The sequence below is a fragment of the Myiozetetes cayanensis genome, unplaced genomic scaffold (assembly GCF_022539395.1).
Source record: "Myiozetetes cayanensis isolate MyiCay16 unplaced genomic scaffold, myiCay2020 scf6-25, whole genome shotgun sequence".
Classification (NCBI taxonomy): domain Eukaryota; kingdom Metazoa; phylum Chordata; class Aves; order Passeriformes; family Tyrannidae; genus Myiozetetes; species Myiozetetes cayanensis.
The window spans coordinates 22,840,223-22,864,353 of NW_026087853.1; the positions used below are offsets into that span (position 1 = coordinate 22,840,223).

The 24,131-nt window shown below is 37.4% G+C and overlaps 1 protein-coding gene across 2 annotated transcripts in view; it reads right to left on the reverse strand.

Moving 5' to 3' along the window:
* MIPOL1 (mirror-image polydactyly 1) overlaps positions 1 to 24,131 on the reverse strand; it is a 186,168-nt gene that overhangs the window by 41,220 nt on the left and 120,817 nt on the right. For both annotated transcript variants that reach the window (XM_050335772.1, XM_050335773.1), the window contains one exon: positions 8,160 to 8,254. In XM_050335772.1, coding sequence (XP_050191729.1) covers positions 8,160 to 8,254 — 95 coding nt within the window. The remainder of the gene's footprint in view (positions 1 to 8,159; positions 8,255 to 24,131) is intronic.

Here is a 24,131-nt window from a genome sequence, read left to right on the forward strand (position 1 = left end):
GAACTGAAACACATCAAACTGATGATTTTTCAAAATTATTGAATGGACATTTTAACACAAAAAACACATCCTGTGAAAAACCAACAAAAAATGAAATGGCATTTAAAGTCCTGCTGACAATGTTATTACCTTATTTCTAAATATTGTATTAATAACAAAAGCATTCCCTTTCATACAATATTTACAGGGCAAGTTGAATTCTTTTTTTACACTTTTAGATTTTCTTTCTACCTTCTCAGGGGAAAACAGTCTTCCAAATAGCTCTTATTACACACACAGTTTTCCTGTGTTTCTTAACTTGCTCTAGAGAGGGCTGCTTCTTGTATCTGTTTTCCTTCCCTCATTTTAAAGTAGGAATACCTTCATTTTCATAGTCTCTAAAGGTGTAATGCAAAATGGTAAAAATTCTTATTCAGTTTATACAAACAAAGCAGCTGAAGCAGAGTTTAGTGATGTGCTTCATCTATATTCATCCAGCACTTCAACGGCAGAATCAGAGTACGTAGCCTCTGGACACATACCCTTTCTACCAGACAGCAAATTTCATAATCCTGCATATGCTCTTTATAGATTCTCCAATGTTTCTTTTGAGTATTCTTACATTATATAGAATACTTATTAACTCTAGTGATCTCAATGTCCTAATTTTTACAAGTATTTCTATATGAGTAGAATACTTTGTATTGCTAATCTACTCCAAACTACCTACAGCAGTCAGTGGGTTGATTGTAGGTAGCTCTTCCAATTTACTAGGCTTTAACAAATTTCAAAAACAGTTCCTATACACCTCTAACTATGTGCTTATTCCAAAAAACACAGCACAAAATTAAACTTCTTGGACTTTTCAACTCAGTGAGAAACCAAGGAAGTCCTAACAGAAAATCACAGAGGGAAGAGGTTAAAAACATGAAGGAACCAGCCAGGCAAAGGAGAGCTGTAAACGGAAAGCTAGTAGGGCCACATATACAATCTTGAGATCATATAAGCATCCAATGGCAAGGAATTCCTTTCTGTCAAGTAAATTGTTGCTCTTAGAGAAGAACAGAAACTCATTTGAAAAGGCCCATCACAGCTAAAAAGACAAAGTAAACATAGTTTTAATTCACGTTACCCCACAACAGCAAATAGGTAGAGAAGAAGTCTGCTCAAGTCTGATGAAATACATTATAAGGACCTGCCCAGTGCTTCTAGCTTTAATGTACTCAGCACAAAAAGTGACTGGTTGGTCCTCAACTAATCTTCAATACTTAAGAAATTTTGCCACTATAACACAGCCAATAACAGAAGCAGTAGGAGAATTAGCACAATACATGGTACAAATTAAAACTGCATCACAGAATGTGTTAGGCTCTTCAGTCCATATTCATTCTATCCATGTTTCTCCTCAGACCTGCTTCTTAGTGTTTTGTATTGGCAAGGCACCTCTGAAGCCCCTGGAAACATTAGGCACAAAGATTTCATAAAGTGTAGATCAGACCAATCCACGTCTGAGTCAACAGCAGCACAAGGCAATTTGAGTGCACTACATTCACCACCGTACTGATGGGAGGGATGGTGGCTTGTTATTCCATCAGGTGCCTGGGATCTCTGACAGTTTAGTGCTTCTGCTCTCTCAAAGTCCTCATAAATCAGTAAAACTGACTTGGAAATTGTTTTTCCATTCTGTAGGTTTTTTTTCCCAGTGAGATAGGGAAACTTTCAAAATCATGTCAGGGTAAAAAAGGAAACATTCAAAAGTATCTTTTTGAGTGTGTTTCTAAATGAATAAGAGACAGAGAAAGCTTGGAGAGAACTCAGATGGCTGAAATTTTTCATTGGGAGGCAAAAAAAGGACACTTCTAGCCCCCAGTAGGTTCAGATACTGGTTTGCCTTTTCATTGCCTGCCAAACAGGCACTGTAAACACCAAGCCTATGGTATATACTGGAGCTTTTCTCTACCATCCCACTCCTGTGCAAATGGTCAAACATTAATTGGAGTACAGATGTGAGCCTGGTTTGCCACACTACCAAGAAATTTTTCTATTCACTGAATTATTTATGAAGTCAGTCTCTCCAACTTCATTATTTCTAGAAAGTTGAACAAATGCAGAAACTCAGACAACAATCAATTCCAGGCTGGAGAACAAGAAGTCTGGGAATGGGGCAGGGGGAAGAGGACAATAAATCCAGTAAAGTGTGAAATATACAAGGATAACACCTATAACAAGGGAAGGCTCTGCCTCACTGCTCACCTGCACCAGGACACTGAGAAATAAAAAGCGATCTCAGTAGAGCCAGTAAAACTTCATGAAACTCCTTCGCCAATGCAGAGAAGCTTATTGATCTGTCTTCCCCCCTTCAGCTGTCTGATCCAGTTTGTGAAACAGCCCCCAAACCTTGGACTTTTATCTCCTGTAACACTAACAAGAGCTGTGATTGCACAAGCAATAAAGTGACAAAGGGAAAGAAGACAATAGGGGCTTATTAGTGAGAAAACACCCATGAGACTCCAAAATGAGAAAGACCCATCAACCTAAAATCCCAATTCTTCTGGGATTGCAGCACTCCACCAGAAAGTGGTACGAGAACAGAGGAGTAGATTGACCATGCAGATTCTAAATCCCAGTTCCAAATTACCAGGGTGTTGGCTCCCCTCACTCCCAAAAATCAACTAAAAATTCACTGAAACTTCCATGGGTTACTGAGAGAAGGTGTAGTTCTAACAAATCTGATTTAAAAGACAGCACTGTCCCTCCTCACAGATTTTCTACTAATTTCAGCACTCAGTTCAATAAACAAACAGAAAGAAAGCATATACGCATTTAAAAAAAACCCAAACCACAAACAAGGGCTAAGTCTTCATCCCTTCCAAATCCAGATCTCCCATAGAAATCAACTGGACTTTAAATGTAGAGAAAAAATTAAGAAATATAGTTTGGATGGCATCTGACCTCATTTATAATAATAATGAAAGACAAACAAAAACCTTAGTATTCCCTTACAGAGCCATTGTTTTCCATATGTTCAGCAGTACCAAATTAGAGCAGGTTATTGAAAAGAAGACATGTCTCCCACTGCATAACAGAACCAAGTACCTCATCTCTTTGGTATAAAAGAGAAACTCTTCTGTGCTTAGAAGTGGGAAATTTAATTAGCTCAAGATTTATGTTTAATGTCAGGTGTCTGAAACTCTTGGACAAAACAGAAGTCACTGCTGCAAGGACAGAGAATACTTAAACCGCAACTGCTGTCTTCTCCATGATCTCCCTAAAATTGCTCTAAAAGAACAGTGGAGTTTACAGTGATACCATTATTTGGTCATTCTTCTTAATGACTGCAATTATACAGTGTTGAGTCTAAAGCAACTAGTACTGAAACAATGACAGCAACTGCCAGAACAGCAGCAAGCAGACAGGATGAAAAGAGCAGGAAAATGAGTCAACGGCCATAACTGAAAAAGCGAGATAAAAAAAAAGACATGAAAAGATCAGTTCTCTGAGGTAAACTGCAGGGACAGGTGCTCAAGGTTGCCTGATACTGCTTTGGAGGAAGGACTGAGATCACTACTCTTCATTAGTGGTTGCAGCTTCACTAATCCCACTGTAAATGGGTTCCAGATCATTTGGTCTGGGAAACTGGACGTTAGAGTAGTCCAGTCTTCTGCTACATATCGTTCCCCTCTGAGAGAAACATGGATTGAGAGAACTCTGGAAAAGACTGAGAGATGGCAGAAAAAACAGGCTGAAATGTTTGAGCAGGAGTCAGTCAGAGTACAGGAGTCAGAATACTTAAGCAATTGTATTCTGACTTGCTACTGCACTGGCTGTGAAGATGAAAATTGACCTGTTAGGTAGAAATAATTTATAGTTTTTTAGAAGTCCTTAAAACTGGAACGAGAGTAACAGTTTTAACAGCAAGAATTAAACCATTCTATATCCACACACAGCATCCATGAAGCATGGTTTAAATGGCACCATCTGAGCATTATATTGCATATCAGTCATGAAACTATAGAATGGAAGTTAACCAAACACACATGACTGTATTCAAAGTTTGAATTGAGAACAGCCTTTTTGTCCGGGACTGCAAATAATGCCTCATCTATTTCTCCTGTTATAGGGTGATTCAGTTCTGTAATTATAATGAAAATTGAGTTTGTCCCTGTGCCTATAAGTCTTTCATTTGAGGAAATGATAAAAATACTTCCTGATTTTCTACTTTCACAGCTATTGATTTCAATCTTTAAAAAGATGAACCTCCATGTTATTTTACAAGAGACTTTGTGGGAAAAATATATGGACCTCAATAAAAATGACTGTTATTTAGACCCTTTGCTTGTGTCACTTAAACATGAATTCCAATTTAATTGAAGTATTGGAAGCACTGAAACTTGTAGATTTGAATTCTGTAAATCTCTTCAACAGTTTATAACTTTTAAAAGTGATACAAGTGGTTAGGGAGCAAGAAAACTGCTTGCATTGCTGACAGAGAAGCTACCCATATTAACTTAAAGTTTGAATCTAAAAATATTTATTTTAAGTCATTGTACTTATTGGTACACTGAACTTATTCTTCTATTTCTTTATTGAAAAACATCACATCACTGTAAATTAAGCCATCTTTTTCTCCCATGCTGGCCATAACTTATAGATTCCAATTACTCTGCAACATTGTACTGGTTTTGGCTTTGATACAGTTAATTTTCTTCATAGTAACTGGTATGGGGCTATATTTTGGAAAAAGTGTTGATAATACATGTATGTTTTAGTTATTCCTGAGCAGTGTTCACACAGAAACAAGGCCTTTTCTGCTTCCCACACCACTCCACTGGGCTGGAAGTATGCAGGAAGTTTGGAAGGGACCCAAAGGGATATCCCATACCATATGCCATAGAAATCTAGGGGAAGAAGGAACCTGATCATAAAAATGGACAGATCACATAACTGAAAAATATGCAAATAAAATCTTGTGATGATGTTCAAACAATGGACCTATATGAGAAAGAAGTAGTGGGATTAACACTCCCACATACTTCAAAACTGATTATCTGGATATAACCTTCTTTGGTCACTGAGGATCTATGATTTGCATTAATCCCTAGCATAAAGAGTACTGTGTTGAAATAATTAGTAAGCTAGAAACTCTATGCTGCTCCTATGCAAATTTTTATTTCTGATATGTATTTTTGAGTTAGTATCCAGAAATCACAATTTTCCTTTTGAAACTTGACACAGAAGCAACACAAGAAGAACAAACAGAAGTAGAAAACCTGCCAAACCTTATTCAGAGCCAACTTATTCTCCCTTCTGTATCTGAACTAGATTCTTCCTCCTTTTGTCTTTCTTCCTTTTAACTTCTATTTCCTTCTTAAATAAGACATAAATTGTTCTCGGATGTGCTTTCTTTTCAGGAAGTCAAAACTCGTAAGGAAATCAATGTTTTATCATTAATTCTGCAAAAGCTCATTTTAATTTTGGTTTGGGTCATTCAGCTTTTCCATGGAACTCCAATTTCAGTTAGGATTCACTTTTCACTTCATCTGAAAAGCAGTATGGTTTACAACATAGACTTCTTTCAGAGTCGGAGAAAAAAAATGAACATTTTCAAACAGCAGCAGCTATCAGATCACAGAATTGTAGAATAATCAAGTTGGAAGTGACTACTGGCAGTCTCTAGTCCAACCAGCCTTCCTCTCAAAGCGATATCAACAATGAGATCAGACCATGTTACTCATGAATTTATCATGTCAGGCATTGGAAATCTCCAAGGATAGAGATGGCAAAGCCTCTCTGGCAATCTGTTTCAGTAATGGACAGCCCTCAAGGCAAAAAAGTTTTCCCTTGTAACCTGACTGAAACAATCTTGCTTCAATTCAATTCTGTTGTCTCTCACTCTGTTGTCATGGAGCACTGTCAAGAGCCCGTCCTTCTTGACAACCTCCACACAGACTCTGTCAGGTTGCTGTTAGGTCTCCCTGGAGCCACTAGAGAAAGAAATATTTTTTTCTTTCTCAGGCTGTACAAGAGCAGTATGCTCAGTCTCCCTTTACAGCTATGGCTTCCTGATCATACTGGTGGCCCAAACTCGCAAATGTGACATATACTCTTTTCTGTCTCATTTGGCATGTGTTCAGAGTACTGTGACTCTGTTGGGTGACAGAGGCTGCAGATATTCATGGAACATTGGGGAAACTGTAGCCAAAATGTTAAGAAGTTCATAAGAATCTTCAAAATGGTGCAATTAATTTTTAATCAAGGCAAAAGATAGGCCTGAGACATCAAATGTTTCTGCTTACGGATTTACAGGAGTCTTTCTTGTTGCCTTTTACCTCCCTCACCAGGTTTAACTCTGGGTGGTCTTTGGCTTTTCAAGTCATGCCTCTGTATGACAGACAGTGTCTCCATACAGAGAAGTTGTGGAGTCTCCATCCCTGCAGACATTTAAAACCCGTCTGGACGTGATCCTGGGCAACCAGGTCTGGTTGGTCCTGCTTGAGCAGGGATTGGAGAAGATGACCTCTAGAGGTCCCTGCCAACCTCAATTAGTCACTCTGTGGTTCCACTTCCGAATGCATTAGCCTCTAGAACAGCAAGGAAGGAGATAAAATCTTCCACTTTAGATGTTATAACGTGTATAACTTAGCAGCAATACAATAGTTCTTGCCCCAGGGGATAATTAGGTGAGCATTTCCACACCTAATGTCTAGATTTTGCAAGTATCATCATCCAGCTTACACTGAAATTTCAACTGTTCGAAGAGCCATAAGTTAATAACATTGTTCTCTCTAATGCTGATTCCTGAAAGTCATTTTTTGAGATTTAAAGCATTTACATGAGTAAACTGAGTTGCTGCCTACTATACTTGTTAAACATTTTATGTTCGTGCAAACTTGACAGGCTAGGGCAAAAATATATCTAAAAAATCAATTGAAAATCTCATGCAAAGTGCAAAGAAAAACACAAGCACATTCTTATTTTCTGAAATACCAATACAAAAATTGCATTTGAGTTTTTAAACTATTCTACGAAACCCATTTAAGTGAGTAATAAGGGTACTATAATAAATTCTTTCTAGCTTGGTAAATCATACCATAATTTGTGCACACACTAAATGCTGACCAAATTCATTAAAAGCAATAGTCACAAATTACTTGGGGTTTCTATTCACTATTAACAGGCTTTAAATAAATGCCTATGAGATTTAGGAACAAAAGTTGTTTTTGAAACTTCCTTCCAAGGTTTTAATAAACTTAATGAGAAGGGGAAACTCAAAAAACCTCTAGAAACCCAAGTATTTTTCACTTGTGAATGCTGAAACACTGAAAACACATACAGTTCTGCTACTGCGAATGCTATTTAGTCATAACTAACTAGTCCTCTTTATTTCCAGTGAACATAGTATTCACACTACATTTATTATTTACCTCTGCAGCCCACATCCCTCATCACAGACATTCAGCCTTCAGATTCACAATTTTCTGCTGTGTTGATGCCAATTCTCCTGCCTTTAACCTGCTGGCAGCTCTGTATCCCCTCTCACACAGGAGGTCAGGATGAAATGAGAGCTGTAACCCAACATCACTCCATAAAACAACCTAACTCCTTCACTGGACCACACAGAGATTTTCCTTAGGGACTAAAACCCACTGATCCATGCAAATGTTCAGTGCAGCCCAACTAAATTAATGAGAATGAGTATTTCTCTAATTCTACGTACTACTACAGACGATAAGGAATTAAAACATACATATATTGGGGTTGAAGAAGAAAACAGTCTTTTAGAATTATAGATTTTATTATTTTAAAACTATGTGGATTAAGTTAGGTATGTGCAGACAATCAGGGAAGAAACAAGCATTTATGTAAACTGGTTCTTTTGTCCATGTGTTTTAAGTGATTGCATTGCTACAGCACAGCTTTTAGTGTGAGAATCAACTATCAGCAACTTTTCCCTTCCCTTAGAAGAAACTAATACAAAATTCAGGTTATAAGAGAGGAACTTCTATTTCAAAGGGATGGTTGGTGAGCAGTAAAGCAGAAATGCAGGCTTTGATTCATTGATGTATTCACATTTTTTCAACGAATACCTATTTGATAAGGCCATTTCCTCACTCAGTCAGACACAGTACAGAAAATTTCCCCTATGACTCACTCATTCATATTATAATCAATCATTTTACCTGTAATAAACACGCAATGTCTGGATTTCTTCTTCTAGTATTTTGCACTGTTGAAGAGCAGCCTCTTTTTCTTGTTGCAAGGTTATCAATTCTGCCTGTGAAACAATAAACAACTGATAAACAATTTACTCAGAATACTCATATTGCTTTGAAAACATAACAATCTGTGCATTCATTTCAGCCATGCTTTATTATAATAACAGATAAAGAGTTATATGGTTATGTGACACTGCGTCATGGTTTAACCCCAGCCAGCAACCAAGTACCACTCAGCCGTTTGCTCACTTTCCCTTTCCCCGCACTGTGGCACGGTGAGGAGAATCAGGAAAGAAAATTAAACCTGTTGAAACTTGTTGAAAGATAATACTAATAATGATACTAATACTAATAATTGTAATAGAAAGGTGAAGGATAGAGAGAGAGAAATCCCAAGAAAGACAAGTGAGGCACAATACAAACAGCTCACCACCTGCTAACCACTGCCAAGCCACTTCCCTCTCCCTTTCCTGGTAACTCCCGCATTTTATATATTGTCATGGTGTTCTACAGTACAAAACGTCCCTTTGGCCAATTCGGTCAGTTGTCCTGGCCATGCTCCCTCTCAGCTTTTTGTGTACCTCCTCATTGGCAGAGCATGAGACACTGAAAAGTCCTTGATGGGGTAAACACCAGTTAGCAACATCTAAAACATAAGTGTGTTATCAACATTTTGGATTCATACTGAATCCAAAACAGAGCACTGTACCAGCTATCAGGAAGAAATAAGCACTATCCCAGTTCTAAACAGGACATATTTTCTATTTAATTCTAATGAAAAATTCTAGCATTAGAATTAATTCTATTTTTTTTCCATAGCAGGATTATGTTTTGAATGGCTTCCCTCATGTATATAGTTAATTTTTAAATGGTTAAGGTTAGAACTCTTCAGCTCAGCCAAGTGGTTATCAGGAAACATATTTCATATTGATATATATGTGTTCCTATAGTGCAAAAATGTTGACCAACATGTAGAGAGTGAAGCAAGGCACTTGGCCATGAACTACTAATGCAGGATTCTTGGTCTGCACATGGCTCCCTGGTTGTTAAGTGCAGTTCCTATGGTGGGAGTCCCTGGCTATTAGCAGCAGAAGAGCTGCTGGATACCCAGAACCCTGAGCAGAGGCAAGTGATGGGCCAACAGGGACTGCAGACACCAGCACCAACAGCACACACTGGGATCTGGGTGTATTCTCACCCAGGATCTGGTTTATAGTGGAGTGGGGGAATCCCTGAGCAATTTTTGTCATCTCCCATCTGTGAACCCTACCGGATGTTCCCCTCCCATTGTTGATTCACACTGAACTGCGAAGGGCGTGTGACTCATGACCATTACGGAAATTGCAGCATGTGGCTTGTAAGCCAGGAAGATAGCCAGCCTCGACAGGTCTTACAGTTAAAGAGGAGGTAGGAGAAATATGTACTCAAGCATATTTAATATAGGTCTATAGCTTAATCACCATTAATTTAAAAATGTTGAGTTTCAATAGTACTGCAGGATTTCCTTGAGGGCCCAGGTACTATATAAATTATCTTTAAATCAGTGGATGATTTATTGTTGTAGCAACAAATAAGATTGGGCCTGCACAGCAATTCCTTGATATATGAGACTGACCACTGGGCTGTTTTTCAGTGTTTTTAATTCATGGTGTAAGTTATTAATTGTACAAATTGTAAAGCCCTTAACCAAGAGGCGTATGTATGAGAAATGCCAACTGTGGATTCTGCCAACTCTTCAGGACAGCGTTGTGGAAAAGTTTCTTGGTAAATTAAAGACCTGTTATATGAGCTACAAATCCATGAAGGGAAATGCACATAGTTCAGCCTCTAACTCTGCCAAACTTTCTGTGTAATCACGAACAACTCTTGTCTATGCCTCAAAATCTGTCTCCTAAAACAGGGCTCCCACTTGCTTCTGTTTCCTGTTTGTCTCTTAGACTGTAGGTCTTCAAGGCAGGTGTTTTACTGTTTACTGTCAACTCCCAGTCATCTATGGGCAATTTATTCTGCTGGTCGATTAATCATGCCCTGGATACATGGCTGATTCCTGGCAAATTTTATTGAACACTGCATTGCAAAAATGCAGCTACACAAGCAGTCTCTGAACCATGCTGCTCTGTGAGTCATGTTGCAGCCAGGGTTTTGCATGGCCCAGGTACAGGACCCACTGTTGTAATTGCTCCTGTAACAGACATTCATAAAATTTTAACAGGAAGTTCCACAGAGAATAAAAACAAAGTTTTTTACTATATGGGGGGTGTTCTGTCAGCCTCAAAGGCAGAAAGCGTTAATGTTTAACCTCTGAGTGACACCGGTTTTGAGCTTCTAATACTAAGAACAATGTACTGGATGCTGGCAAGCCCTAACTCCTGTCAGCAAGAGGTTAAAATCCTCTGCAGGTGAGCCTCTTGCCTGGTGCTGCTTGCTGCCTTGCAAGCAGAACTCACAGAACACAAGATGTTAGCCAAACCAAGCTATTTTCTGTAATTATACTGTTCTGTAGGTGAAACAACATTCTTAAAAATTGGAAAACACCCTTGAATCAAAGTAGGTGGTTTGTTCTAGAGGCCAATAATTAACATCCTTGCCAATTTTCAGTGTACTGTGAAGTGTGATTGAAATGGTAGACTGGAAGGAAATGTTTGCAGCTGACACACCTACTCAAGGAGAGATTAACGGCTAGTCTCTTTGGAGAACTATCATAAAAAATACACCTCTTGTTCCACTTGCCTTTCAGGACAAAAGTCAGCATTAGAGTCAGCATTAGAGTCTGAAGACTCTTATTTATGTCAGCTTTTCAGCAGAGAAAACTGCACTGCTTTGACTGTGTTTGCATCAATAAAAGTAACAGCAGAATCAGGTGATTTGGATTTAAAAAAACCACAAGAGCTACAAAAACTGAAGGGAAGAAAAATAGACATTTGTAAACCTCCCCAGTAACATGTAGTGGAATTGATAATAGGAAGCTTCACGAGACCAACAAAAATTCAAGCACAACAGTCTTTATGCAAAGCACGCAGCCATGTGACAATACGACCCATTGTTCACAATCTTGAAGAGTGGTAAACACAAATAAATTACTCAAATATCCTCTCAAAGGAGAGACGTATTCCTTCACTAGAAGCAAAGCAGAACAGTGCCCATCAAAAAATTTAAACTACTAACTAAAATAATGATATCTGCATTACTATAAAGCATTTGGAAGACTCCTCTAACGTGTATTGAAATCCATCCATAATGCATGTGGCAAAAATCCTACATGAGTTCACCTTTACTAATAACAAAAGCTGCTTGGGAAATTTTTAGCAAAATATTGTTCCTCTGGAAAATGTCAAGCTGTGGAAATCAGAACTTTTCACAGAAATTGATTCATTACAATTAAAGGGTTTTGGAATAATGGGTAAAGAAGAATCAACAAGAAGAAAATTAATTACACTCAGGTTCCTCTGGTGGAGGTTTCCCCTAGAAAGGTCACTTGAGAAGTGAGGTCGGTCACCCTTTGGTATAGATGTCACCCTCAGTGAAGTTCCTGTTTAACCCTGAAAAGGTACTCTGATCACTTGGATATCTTTGTCAAGACTTTGTTTTGTCCACAAGTTCCTACATTTTCATTTTGTGTTCATGTGGATAGTTCCTTTCCCCTTCTATGTCCCCCATTCCACATTCCTGCAAAGGAAAATTCTTGTTTCTTTACTCTACCATTTTGCATTTTAGCAGTTCTTCGGCAAAAATTTAATTTTTCCAATTAAATATAAAAATTTAATTGTTACTATCAAACTTAAAATAGCCAATGTCAGCTAAAGAAAATCTCAGTACTGATCCTTCCACTGCCTTTGTTTTGAAACACTTAAAGGAACTATGTTATGTGTTTTCTTAACACAAAGTCTGGAAAAAGACTTAAACAAGGGAAAACAAAGGGTAAAACTACTTTTTATATTTTTCTAACTCCTCTACGACAAACACGAGCATCCTCAACTTTAATCTAAATTGAAAGAGGTAAGAACACATAGCATACTATGCTGTTAAGTTCCCCTTGGAACCTTACCCTTTGAGTGAGAGATGGCTTTTATAATGCTTGTCAATATCCAATAGAAGAAACTAACCCACCCAGTGAACTTGACTAATAAAGCTTCATAGCTTTATTTTTTTACTGATTTCTCTTCTCACGTATTTATAGACAGCATATATATTCCCACCTATACATATTTATAGTGAGTGTGTATTTTTCCTTCCTTAAATAGTCTAAACAAAAAACATTTTCTGTTACTTCTCAGTAAGCAAGCTCTTCATTCTTCTGATGAGTTCAACCACATCCCTCATCAGTACCCTGTAGCAGCAGGTGGTCCTAATGATGGAGAAACCTCCTACCTGATACATTCTTACACCTTTTTTGCTCCCAGTCACCCTCCAGTATCTGCCTGTTCTGCACACTGGTATTACCCAGCTGACAGTGGAAACTCTTATTCATCCAGAAAAGATAAAACCTTACACTTGGCAGCACTGAATTCCACCCCCCTGCTTTTATTTTTTTTAGTACTTGAGGCCTTCCAGTCTTTTTTAAAGACAACTTGAACTTACTTGTATTAATAATATCTCCACATCTTATTAATATCTCCCAGTTCTGCATCATCAAGCAATTTTGCTGATACGCTGCTGCTCTTCATGCCAAAAGTTCTCAATGACAACATTAAATAAAACTGGTTCAGCACCAATTGGTAAGAAATTGGAGAGAAATTCCACTAGTGAAATCCTTGGACCTTAACGCTTCTTCTTTCAAAGCTGTTTGCTGTTGCCTTCCTGCTAACTAGTTCCTTATTGCCTTTGACTAATCCCTCATCTCCTTCATGGGTACATGACATTTTGCAGACAGACATGAACTAAAAGTGCCCATCCTTCCAAACAAGAGACTCCAGGTGAACCCAGTTAAGAGCAAGCAGCATTTCCCATATTAAGCTTGTGCCTGCTTGTAAAATAACAATATACACATTCCCCACTGTAATTAATAATTTTCCATATGGCAAAACATTTAAGATTATGTGTCAGCTTATATAAAAAAAGTTTTCTTGTCTAAATAACCAGTTATCATACCAAAGAAGAATTCTTGCATGATCTTACTTGGGTGAAAACTGTACTTCAATCTACTGTTGATGGATCTATGCTTAAAAAACATTTTCCTTACAAATTTACTCTAAGGCCTCACAATAAAGATTAACTGGCCTACAGTTGTCAGAATTGCATTTTTTCCCCTTCTAAATATAGATGCTGCTTCTGCTAATTCCTGTCATATTACACTGTACAAAGACTCATAGGATTTGTTAAAGAACTTTACTGTAATTCCTGCAATTTCAGGTACAAGCTCTTTCAGAATTGGGGATGGAAACTGCTCTTTATTGCAATCTGAGCACAATTATCTTTTGAACAGCTATAATGTATTCTATTTGCATATCATATATTCACATTTCTTAACCCTTTTTTTCATAGCTGGCATCATCATTGCCATTAAAAAAAAAAGTAAAATCACACACTTTCAGACCTAATCCGGATTATCCTTGATCTCCATGTCATTCTCAGACCAGTGGCACATTTCCTCTTTCCTCATTCTTATTTCAGTCGTTACACTATTGTTTAATTTCCTTTCCAAGGGCAAATTTAACTTAACCTCAGGCAATTTTCATTTGTCTCTAGATCACCTGTTTTCTAAGACATAACTTTCTTGCTTAATAAGTACCCTTCTTGTGGATGACTTATTCGTATTTTATTTGTATGGAGATTATAACTGATCCAATAAGAACTGACACCTCTTTTCACTCAGTACATTTTCCCCTGGCTTAACTGAGATACCTATTAATGCACAAGTTTTCCTTCACTTACAGTAGTTGCTACCATTATCTTGCTTTCTACTGATACAGGATATTCCCATTGATTAGAAAAAGGTTGGATGAGAAGTCTGGGGAGTCTCAAAGTTCATTTCTACAATTTATGGACCCAGACATTTACACTTGGTAAAGCTGTAATGCGAAATGGAGGAAAATGGCCATAAGATGTCTTTCTGCTGTTTTGGTTTCATGTTATCTGGAGTCTGAAATGGAATCCAGCCACAAAAAGACAACTGAGAACTGCCCCCATTTCTCGTGGGGCAGGAGAACGTTTCTGCTGATATTAGCAGGCTAGTTGGACAGTAAGAGGTAAAGTGTCTTCTCAGGGCAGCAGGAGACACAGAGGGCAAGCAAAGGTTTCTTTCATCCTGAATTAGAATGAACAAGAAAAAAAAATCTGGAAAAATTTTTTAAACAACTGAAGAAATATTTTATGCTATTTTAAGACTTACATTTTGCACATAACCAGTAAGAGAAATACAATACTACATGATAGAGCAGGTCATGTTGTGACACATTATGACATCCAACTTCTAACCATTCTGTTATTTTTACATTAGCAGCTGCTACTTAGTGGAGATTACAACAGCTCATCTTATTTTCTATATCAAAGTGTCAACATATCAAACTGTTCCACCAACAAGAGAAGTAGGTGACACTTTCATCTAGAAAAGAATATAAGCACTTGTCTCATTAATTAGGGGATCAGAGGTTTTTCAGGGTCAAGAAAAAGACTCCAGCTAACACAAGAGGACTGAAAACGTCTAGCACTCTAATAACACACTAAGTGATCTCCTCTTAAAAAAAAATATCACAGTGCTAACGTGTCAAACCATTTCATTACAATACAAACAGGAGAGACACTGACCTAGAAAATTAGATAAAATGTTTCAACTTACATTTAAGTATTTTGATAATTTTAAAAATGAAAACTTAAAATTAGAACTTACTGTAATGGATGTTATAAAAATATTGACACATCACGAAATACATAATTACAATAATAAGTCCAAACTTAAAATGTGAAAATTAAATGTTGAATTTTTGAAGTTTGAAATGTAGGTTTCAATACTCACCAAACAAAAATTCTGGGGCATAAACTTGGAGTTGGAAAAGTTTGGAATACTAACTGAAATTACTAGAAATGCATGAAAAGTTGTTTCTCTACACAGAGTTTTTAAATGGAAATAGTTTTTACTAAATCCACCTTAACTTTGAGTAAATCAAGCAACTCTGTTACTGATTCCTGATGGATCTGCACTGCTGTGGAGGATCAGTACAGCTAGAAAAAAATACACTGAAGAATCAACTGAGGGGTTGTTTGTGTGTGTGTGAATTTCAGGGTAACAGTGGCAGTGGTGGGAACTCCAACAGCCTTTAAGTTTCAGCCCTCCCCAACATACCACCACAACCACACCCGGGTTGACATTCCCTCTGGGCACAAAGGAAAGGGATCTCAACAGCAAACATGACCTTTATGAGTTTGCATCAGGATGAAACAATTAACCATAATAAGATTTTGCTCTACAATCTAATACTATTGTTGGTCAGAATAAATATCAGTTAATGAAACTTTTTTTTTTTAATAAAATGTATTGTTTCACTGGAACAATAAGGCATTGTGAAGATACACTGGTTTAGATGGAAATATTTGTGAGGAATGTCAGACAGGATTTCTGACAGAAGAACTCCTCCCCAGTCATGTGATTAGGTTCTGAATGCAGAAACCTAATGTTGAGTCCCAGCCTCTTGCATTAACTCACTCTGGACATCTGGCAGACTCCTACCAGTGAGAATACTTCCCTGCTCTAAAGTCATGTGAATTACCCATGTTTCTGGTGACTTCCATTGTGTTCTCTCTCCATCACTGGCAAAAATTATTATTTTTTTTAAAATTAAATTGCTAAGTATGAGAAAAGCAGATACAGACATAAGATGCATCACAGGAAAGGACACTAACTCTGCAGTTAGAGGGCACAAAACTTGGATCAAGGAGCTGAAATTGGGGTTTTCACATACATAATGTGAGTGCATCAACACTGTTATTTTAACATGTATAGGTGCATAGTTTTCAGTTACTTTACAAAGAATGTCTTAATGTTTTCTCTTACTGGAATTAAAAATTGTAACCCTGTAATCTTCCTTTTATCCCGAAATGGAATTGTTATTTTCATGAAGTGCTGTGCTTCGCGTCTACCTAATGTCACCTTCCCCAACCCAGCCATTATGCTATCCCCAATTTCATATATTAAGGAGTTTTTCAGAAGACTTGTAAAAGGTATCATGATCTGACATCCAGTCTCTTGTCTTCATCACAACAAACTCCCCAGTGGGAATACATTATCATACCACTTGAGCACTGCTTGCATGGTTGTTCATTTCTAATAGGCCCTGTTGTGACTGAGATGACAGCAACAGGCAACAAGAAATATTGTGCAATCAGAAAAAAAACCAAATCACCAAATACCTTTTTGATACTCTGACAAAGAAAATGAAAGTATACAATAGCATTTTTGCCCAGACTAGGTACATATCTGGTTAATTTTATTACTATAAGAGCAAACAATATCAACTAATAATTGAACCATTATGCCTAATATGTGAATGCCTCATTCTTGTACTACATGGTCACATCATACTGGCAAGCTCACTGTACCATACCTATTTAACAAGCACTTCACCCTTTTTTGGGCACGTCATTAGATGTGCCCAAATGAGCACATATTACAGGCAGATTAGTGCAAAGAAGTTGTGGATGTCCCATGCCTGGAGATGTTCAAGGTCAGGCTGCATGAAGCTCTGAGCAACCTGGTCTGATGGCAGGGGGCTTGGAACTAGATGATCTTTAAGGTCCCTTCCAACCTATGATTCATGCCATTCCCACGTTATGCAAGAAAGTGTCTGTATGAAATTCTCATGATACTTTTCAGTGAGAATTAAGAACTTGCTCCTCTAATCTTAGATATGATGTTGAGACAAATTTTCTTCATCATCTGCAGTATTATTTTGTAATATCCTATACTTCTTCCAAGTAGTATACGGTACACTGAAATTGCAGGAAAAATTAGCTATTCAAAGAACAATCCAAGGCATGTGATGAGAATGTGAGACTAATACATGGAACCATTTTATTGTATAGAATGATTTAGAGAGTAAGGATAATTAACTTGGAATTCTGCCCCTGTTGATGCAAAACTGTAATTAACTTCCCAGAGTCAAGATTCCATTTATGGTTTCCATTTGTTTGCATACACAGCTCAAACCCCCAGAGATGCCATCACACATACCTACTATGTGCATATGGATAACTACCTAATGATACTGCAAATCTTATTTCAGGTAAGATATAACCTTACTGACAACAAAAGACCCCTGAACACTTTCAAGGATGACAGCTCCAAAATACACACTCATAGCTGGCCTGGGCTTTGCACATAAATAATGCCATGTGCAGAGATGCTGACCTTTTAGTAGGAGGGATTTTATTAAGAACACAAGCCAGGGGTGCTTTAAAAGAACAAGTAGTTAGGTTTCCATATACAGATAGGTATATCTTTATACTTGACTCACTACTAAACCATGATACACTCTATGAAAAGAAAATCAAAAAACAATCAAGAAGACTTTGTTTTAATAGAGAAACAAAAAGCCATTCACAACAGTTATTTTTGCATGGTAGCCATGGCTTTACAATCTTTCTGAAAATAACACATGTAAGTTCATTTCTCTACTTCTCATGTTTACAGCTGTGGACTTGTGAAAAAGAAAACATTTTCATGTTCTGTAATTCAGGTTTGGCCTTGGTGACATTGCACACTTTGTTTCTGATCTAAAAATCATCTGGGAAAATGCAATTCCAAATAAATAATGTAAAAACATCAGCAGTATAGAGAAACTTGTCTTATTTGAACGGAAAATAAAGCACATTGTTTTGGGCATAGTGTAACCATGTCCCCCTTCACAGCTGCATAGGTAAATGGACTACAAAACAGATATATCCCTTTTAAGGTATATCAGGTTATCAAATAAAAGCTTAAAACAAAGCATAAAAAAATGTCTCTGATTTACTTTAATAACAGCTATGTTTCCCTCAACTCTGAGTGACCTGACTTGCTTCACACCATGAAAATGATTGCACTATTCAAGAAAATTTACTGACAATCTCCTTGAAGGAAACAACTGTGTAGGCTTGAGTGAGCTGAAGAAGCTTCCAGGTGGTATCTGAGTCCTACTGGCAGGTTACTCTGGAAAAGCTTCAAATGTCAGCACCCATGATAAACCCATTGTCCACAAAAATTACTTTGGCCACTTATAATTTCATGTCAGTATCTGTCACAAACAGCAAATCATCAGCACAGGATCCAAAAGGTAGTGTTGTAATGTTGTCTCACAAGCTCTGTGGTAACAAAGACCCTATTCAATAAAAACAACTTTCCCCTCAATCCCAAAAGTGTCCCATCCAGTTCGTGCCGGAACTGAACTGGCAGAAGAACAGAAGAAAGTTCGTGTTACAGCCAGACACGTTTTATATGTGCCAGATACTGTGTGTGCTCTCAGGGCTCTCTGTCTGGCACATTTTTGAGGGTCTGCTAACAGATCCCAAACTGACCACAGCACCCACCTTTCTATTGCTAAAAAGAACTGACCAGAAACCATGTTCTGACTTTGAGATCTACTGGTATGACCTGCCTTGTGTTAAAAAAAAAAGGCAAAATTTGTCTTCCATTCACCCCTAAAAGGAAGGGCTGCTAACACCAGACCATCAAAGGGGAATAGGCCCTAGTACACAGTATCATTCAAAAGCACTGTTTGGGAGAGCGGGTTAAAACCATGCCAGGAAGCTTTCTAAAAAAATGCACAGATGGTTGCATGTCACTGTGCAAGCCTATATCCTGAACCTATTTTACTTACTAGTATAGGTACAGGTAACTGGTCCTGACAATTAATAAAGGCTTAATAAACTTGATCAAGATTGATAAATCTGACTTTCATCTTGCTCCCAGAAGGCTGGCTGGGGACTCTTAACTGTTCAACAGGTGTCACCCAGAGCTCCATTCCAAGGATGCAGGAGTAATTCCTTCTCAGGTAAATCTTTCTAACTTTTCTTCATCACTCAACCTCTACTGCAGACTCCCCCTTATAGTAAAGTCCTTGGCTTTGACCAGCCATTGAAGATGCCCTTTCATTGCTGTTTGGACTTGGTTGCCCTTGTCACCTCTGATTTCAGCATGACACCAGTCCAACTGAAACAGTCCAAATTGAGACACTCTGCAATATTTCAAAGGCTCTTTCCATTAGAAAATATGGACATTGAAGTCATTCATGCTTCATAAAAGGGGCAGAAAAAAAGCATTCAAGACAGTAACTTGAGGAAAACAGGAGTTAATTCATGCTTCAAGGCTTAAAACAGATGCTAAGTGATAAAACTCCCCAAATTATAACCTTTCACAAAAAGAGACAGAATGACTGCTACCTCTTGACAGACAGTACTACTGCAGAAGGCAGCAGTGCCTAATCCCACTATCAGAATTAAACTAAAAATCTTTCATAAAAACAATGAGTCTGTAGAAGATTATGAAAATTAACTGGCCCAATTATGTCAGTGGGACGGCTTCAGTTCATTACTTTTCCAGGATTTCGAAGGAAAGGCAGAGAAGAGATTGAGAGGTAATATTTATTACTTCACCTTGTGGTCTTCCCTTCATGGAAGATGAATTACTAGCAGATATACATACATATCTGATATTTTTGTACACAAAGAAACACAGAACCAAAGTGCCAGGTTCAAAAGCAATTGTTACATTTAAGATAAAGCAACTATTGAATAAATGTATGTCATCAGAAAAATTAGGAATAAGAAAGAATTCACCAACTTTGAATCTGGCAAGCCTGTTGGTACTTCTCATTTGATACCGGAAATTCTCATCAGACAATGTAGCAAGACAATTTGGCTTCTTTCTCCACCTGGATTTATGTTGTGCCTAGCACTTCTGGGAAAAAGATGGAGCTGCATGCCTGCTCCTGAGGCTAGCTGTAGGCTCCATGACCTGGAGCCATTTGTGCAACTGGGGTGACTATGAATTTCTGAGACACCGTGAAAAACCTATAATCATGCCTCCTGTGATGCGAGGATCCTGAGCGGATAATTTAAAACAGTTTTAATTTCAATTTTGCAATGCTAGATGTGTAAAAGGGATCATTCATACTGAATCTGAAGAGCTGAATTTGAACAGAACAACTCCCTGTATCTTACTTTGGTGCTTAATTGCTTAAATTTCTGTTGCAACTCACTCAGGCTCAACTGAATTTCAACTTGGAAAAAAAAGGTAATTGCTGCTTATCTGATAATTCTTGTCATCTCAAGAGGAAGGAAAGTGAATGAGAACAGTGTTATGTTACCCATGGTGCTTTTCTTAAAAATCGTAATCCAGTGAAATGAAATAACATAATTCAATGAAAAGATAAACATTTTTGTCAAATATCAAACACCCCAGCAATTTTCCACAGTGTAATAGAATACAAAAGGTGTATTTCTTCTTATTTGTGCAAGACAAAAGAAACCATCTCGATCAATAAAGATTGTTGTGTACAGAAAAATCTTTCTGATAAACCCAGACAGTAAAAACTTCTCTATACCCCTCTCTTACAGTTTGAATTTTAGCCAATGCTTTTGTTATTATTTGTTCAAAGCATATCTTATACTTTTTATTGCACCTATTATACATTTCTCCATTTGAACACCTGTTGAACTGAATTTGTCTTGCCAGGATATTTTTAATTATGCAATATGTATTCTGTCAATGGCAAGCACTTGGACAGAATTTCTTATATTTTTCAACATACTGAGCAGACAATTAAGAACTCAGTGTACAGAAATATTTGCCAACTGAAACGTTAGTAAGACAAGTTTAATTAAGTGACCTTGACCAACTTTTACCAAAGAATCACAATTTTCATCATCAGTTTATCACTTCAAAATACCACTTAAAATGCTTTTTCTTAGAAATTTTTATTGACTCATTCATTCACATAGTCTAATACATGCCTGACTTGCACAATACTTCAGCCAATAGTTCCATTAGTGCTTTAATACCTTCTTTTCATGTGTAACACAATGAATGCCAAATTTGTCTCCAGCTTTTAAGAAAATTTGGTTTTGCAGGGAAAATCCTGATCCACTGAAGCCAACAGAAGTTCACTGTTGACTTCAATGGGATTAACATTTCCCTGTATTTGTATACATGCATTCTCTCTATTTAGTGACGAGTATTCCAATTACATGTGTGCTACACCCAAGGATAAGTCTAATTAAGAGAAACATCTTTGAATTTGTGTTTGCTGACTGATACTATAAATGTAGATATTTAGACAAGCATTGTGAAGAACACTCTTCAACTCTGTAATGATAAAATGGTGAGATCTTTGTGCAGTGCAAGGTGCCACTGACCAACATACGGGGGTTTCATCTGAGGGAATGAAAAAAAGTGCTTGTGCAAGAAATTTTGAAAAGCATCTCAAAAACATTAAGAAAATTCTTCAAATAACCATCAGTTTTAGAATAATGACACTTTTTTGAGGAAGGAGTGCAGGGCTATTAAAAATACACAAACAGGGAAATCGGAGGCTGCTGGATTGGCAGCCCTGTTGCGTAAGCATACTGCTGTGGATTGTAGTTGTTGTATGAAACTCCACAAAATGCTTTTGATCCATTTTATCTTGCAACTTAGCAAAGAAATGTTGCAATAAGAAACACCAACAAAGATCTGAAAAACTTAAGCTCTGGATTACCATATTGTGTTGTCCTGCCATTCAATGTGTCGGACAAAGGCAGTGGTGTTCAAAGTAGAGAAAGAAAAAAGAAACTGCTCACAGAAAGTGCAGAGAACAGAGTAAATAATATTCCTCCACATCCCTACTCTTTCATAGATTTGTTGTTAAAAGAGTTGCAGCAATTAGGCTTTTGTTAATTACCAGCTGTTGAAACAGATGTGTTGACTGTCCTTATTAGCCAACAGCTGGGACAGGAGAACAATTGATGCTCTCTAAAATCAACAGCCAGCTGCTTTGCAGTAATTATCTCCTATGGATAATACAGGTGATAAAGGCAGCAGTTATGAGTTTCAATAACCAAGGTACTGTTATTGAATATCACTGGAATTTATGGTTGATTTTAGAAAATGAGTAGAACACTAAGTTGCTACGTCTCCTTCCTATCTCCTTTGTGTCAAGGTCATGCAATATGCAAACAATTAGGGAAACACAATGAGAGACAAACCCCAAACCATAACTTTTATAATTTTTTTTAATCCTCTTTATTTTTTGTGTCTTGCTGATCTTTAAGAAATGCTTTCTCTTTCAGGTGACTATGATTAGTTGTCGTTCATCATTCACTCAGTTTCCCATATGCCTCTTCTTGTATTCAATTTCACCATAAATATTTTGGAATGTGCAGATAGCCATTCTTACCTGTTGGGAAATTTTATTATACAATACATAATAAAGAAATTATTAAAGAGGGGGACCATCCCTCTAGAGAATTAGATTCTAGTCTCAGGTGCGTAATGAATTCTTAAGGAAATTCACTTTACTTCTTGGAATTAAGTTTCTCTACTGCTAAAATGGGGGAACTATGTTTATCTTGATCAATCACTTTATGATTGATGACTTTAACATACTATTTAAATGCAAAGTAATGCTTGCATAATACAATACTGTAACATTAAAAAACCCCAACATGCTTTTCTAGTATTGATATACGTCAAAGGTTATAAAATGAATGGTTCTTTAAGAAGCACAGGCATGGGATTCACAAGCATAAGTCCTAGCATCTAAATGGCTACAATATCTAAATGGAATGTATGGACATAGGTAGTCAGATAGTTTGTACTTACATTTGCTCCTGCTTTGATTTATATTTTCTCATCTCCATACCCTATTAAATGCATTAAAAAAGCAAAGCAGAGATTTTAAACCATTTCTATTAGCTGCTCAGTTCATCTCAAGCCAACAAAAGACATGTCTACAAGAATATACAATCATGTCTATTCACTAATTAGTCTGCACTTAAAGACACTGCCTTACTGAAAGCAAGGATTAAGGCTGGTTGAATACTTTCCCTTTCATAGACCTCCCTTATGTCTCTGTTGGGTCATCATAAGCAGCTTGTTCTCTGAGCTTTAAGTAAGGAAGCTTGACAATCAGTTCTGGGCTCATCAGTAGGCACTGGGGCAATTAACAGGAGCTATCAACATTCTAGGGGACATGTGAAGAAATCAACTAGCCAAAAAGTTTCAATAACAGGGCTGGGTAAAAATGTACATGGTAGCCACATTTTAGGAAAGATGTACTGAAGGATGCATTATTTTTTGTTTTGAAATAAAGCAAAACAATGTACTTCTCTGTTTCCACTTCAGCTTCAAAGGAAAAAAAAAAATTCATTATAGAAAGAAAATTGACATAGACCCTTGTACACACATCCTTCTATCTATTAACAGAAATCCACTACATACTATGAAAGAAACAGAGTACTTGAGCCCACTTGGCAGTTTTCTACTTTTGGAAGAATGCTAGAAACGATAAGAAAACGAAAGGAGAAGGAATGGTTTTAAGCAATGGCTTTTCATTTGCTTTTCATTCTTTCCTTATTTCTCCAGCTGCTTCTCTCTACCCTTGCAGTGCTTTCAGGCCATTACAGTGGGTTTACCCCTGGAAGGCAAAAATTGGCTCTTTGCCTTTTGTTTGGTTTGTCATCCATGAATGAGTCAGCAGGGGGGTTTGGGGACAGGGGGAAAGTGGTTTAGTTTTGGTCTCACTCTGCTTTGGCCTACAATACAAAGTTAACATTTAGACTGTGCCAGTGAGGAGCAAGGACAGTACAGGGATATTCTGCCTTAGGGAGACATCTGAAGAAAGGTTTCTATCCAATGTAGACAGATACTAACTAAATTCAGGATAGAATTGGGAAATTTTCAGAGCTGGTGTTCTGCATGAATTTCCATGGCAAAAACTATCCCAAAGCAAGCAGGAACTTGAAGCCTTGAAGAAGAAAACAACAGTGAAT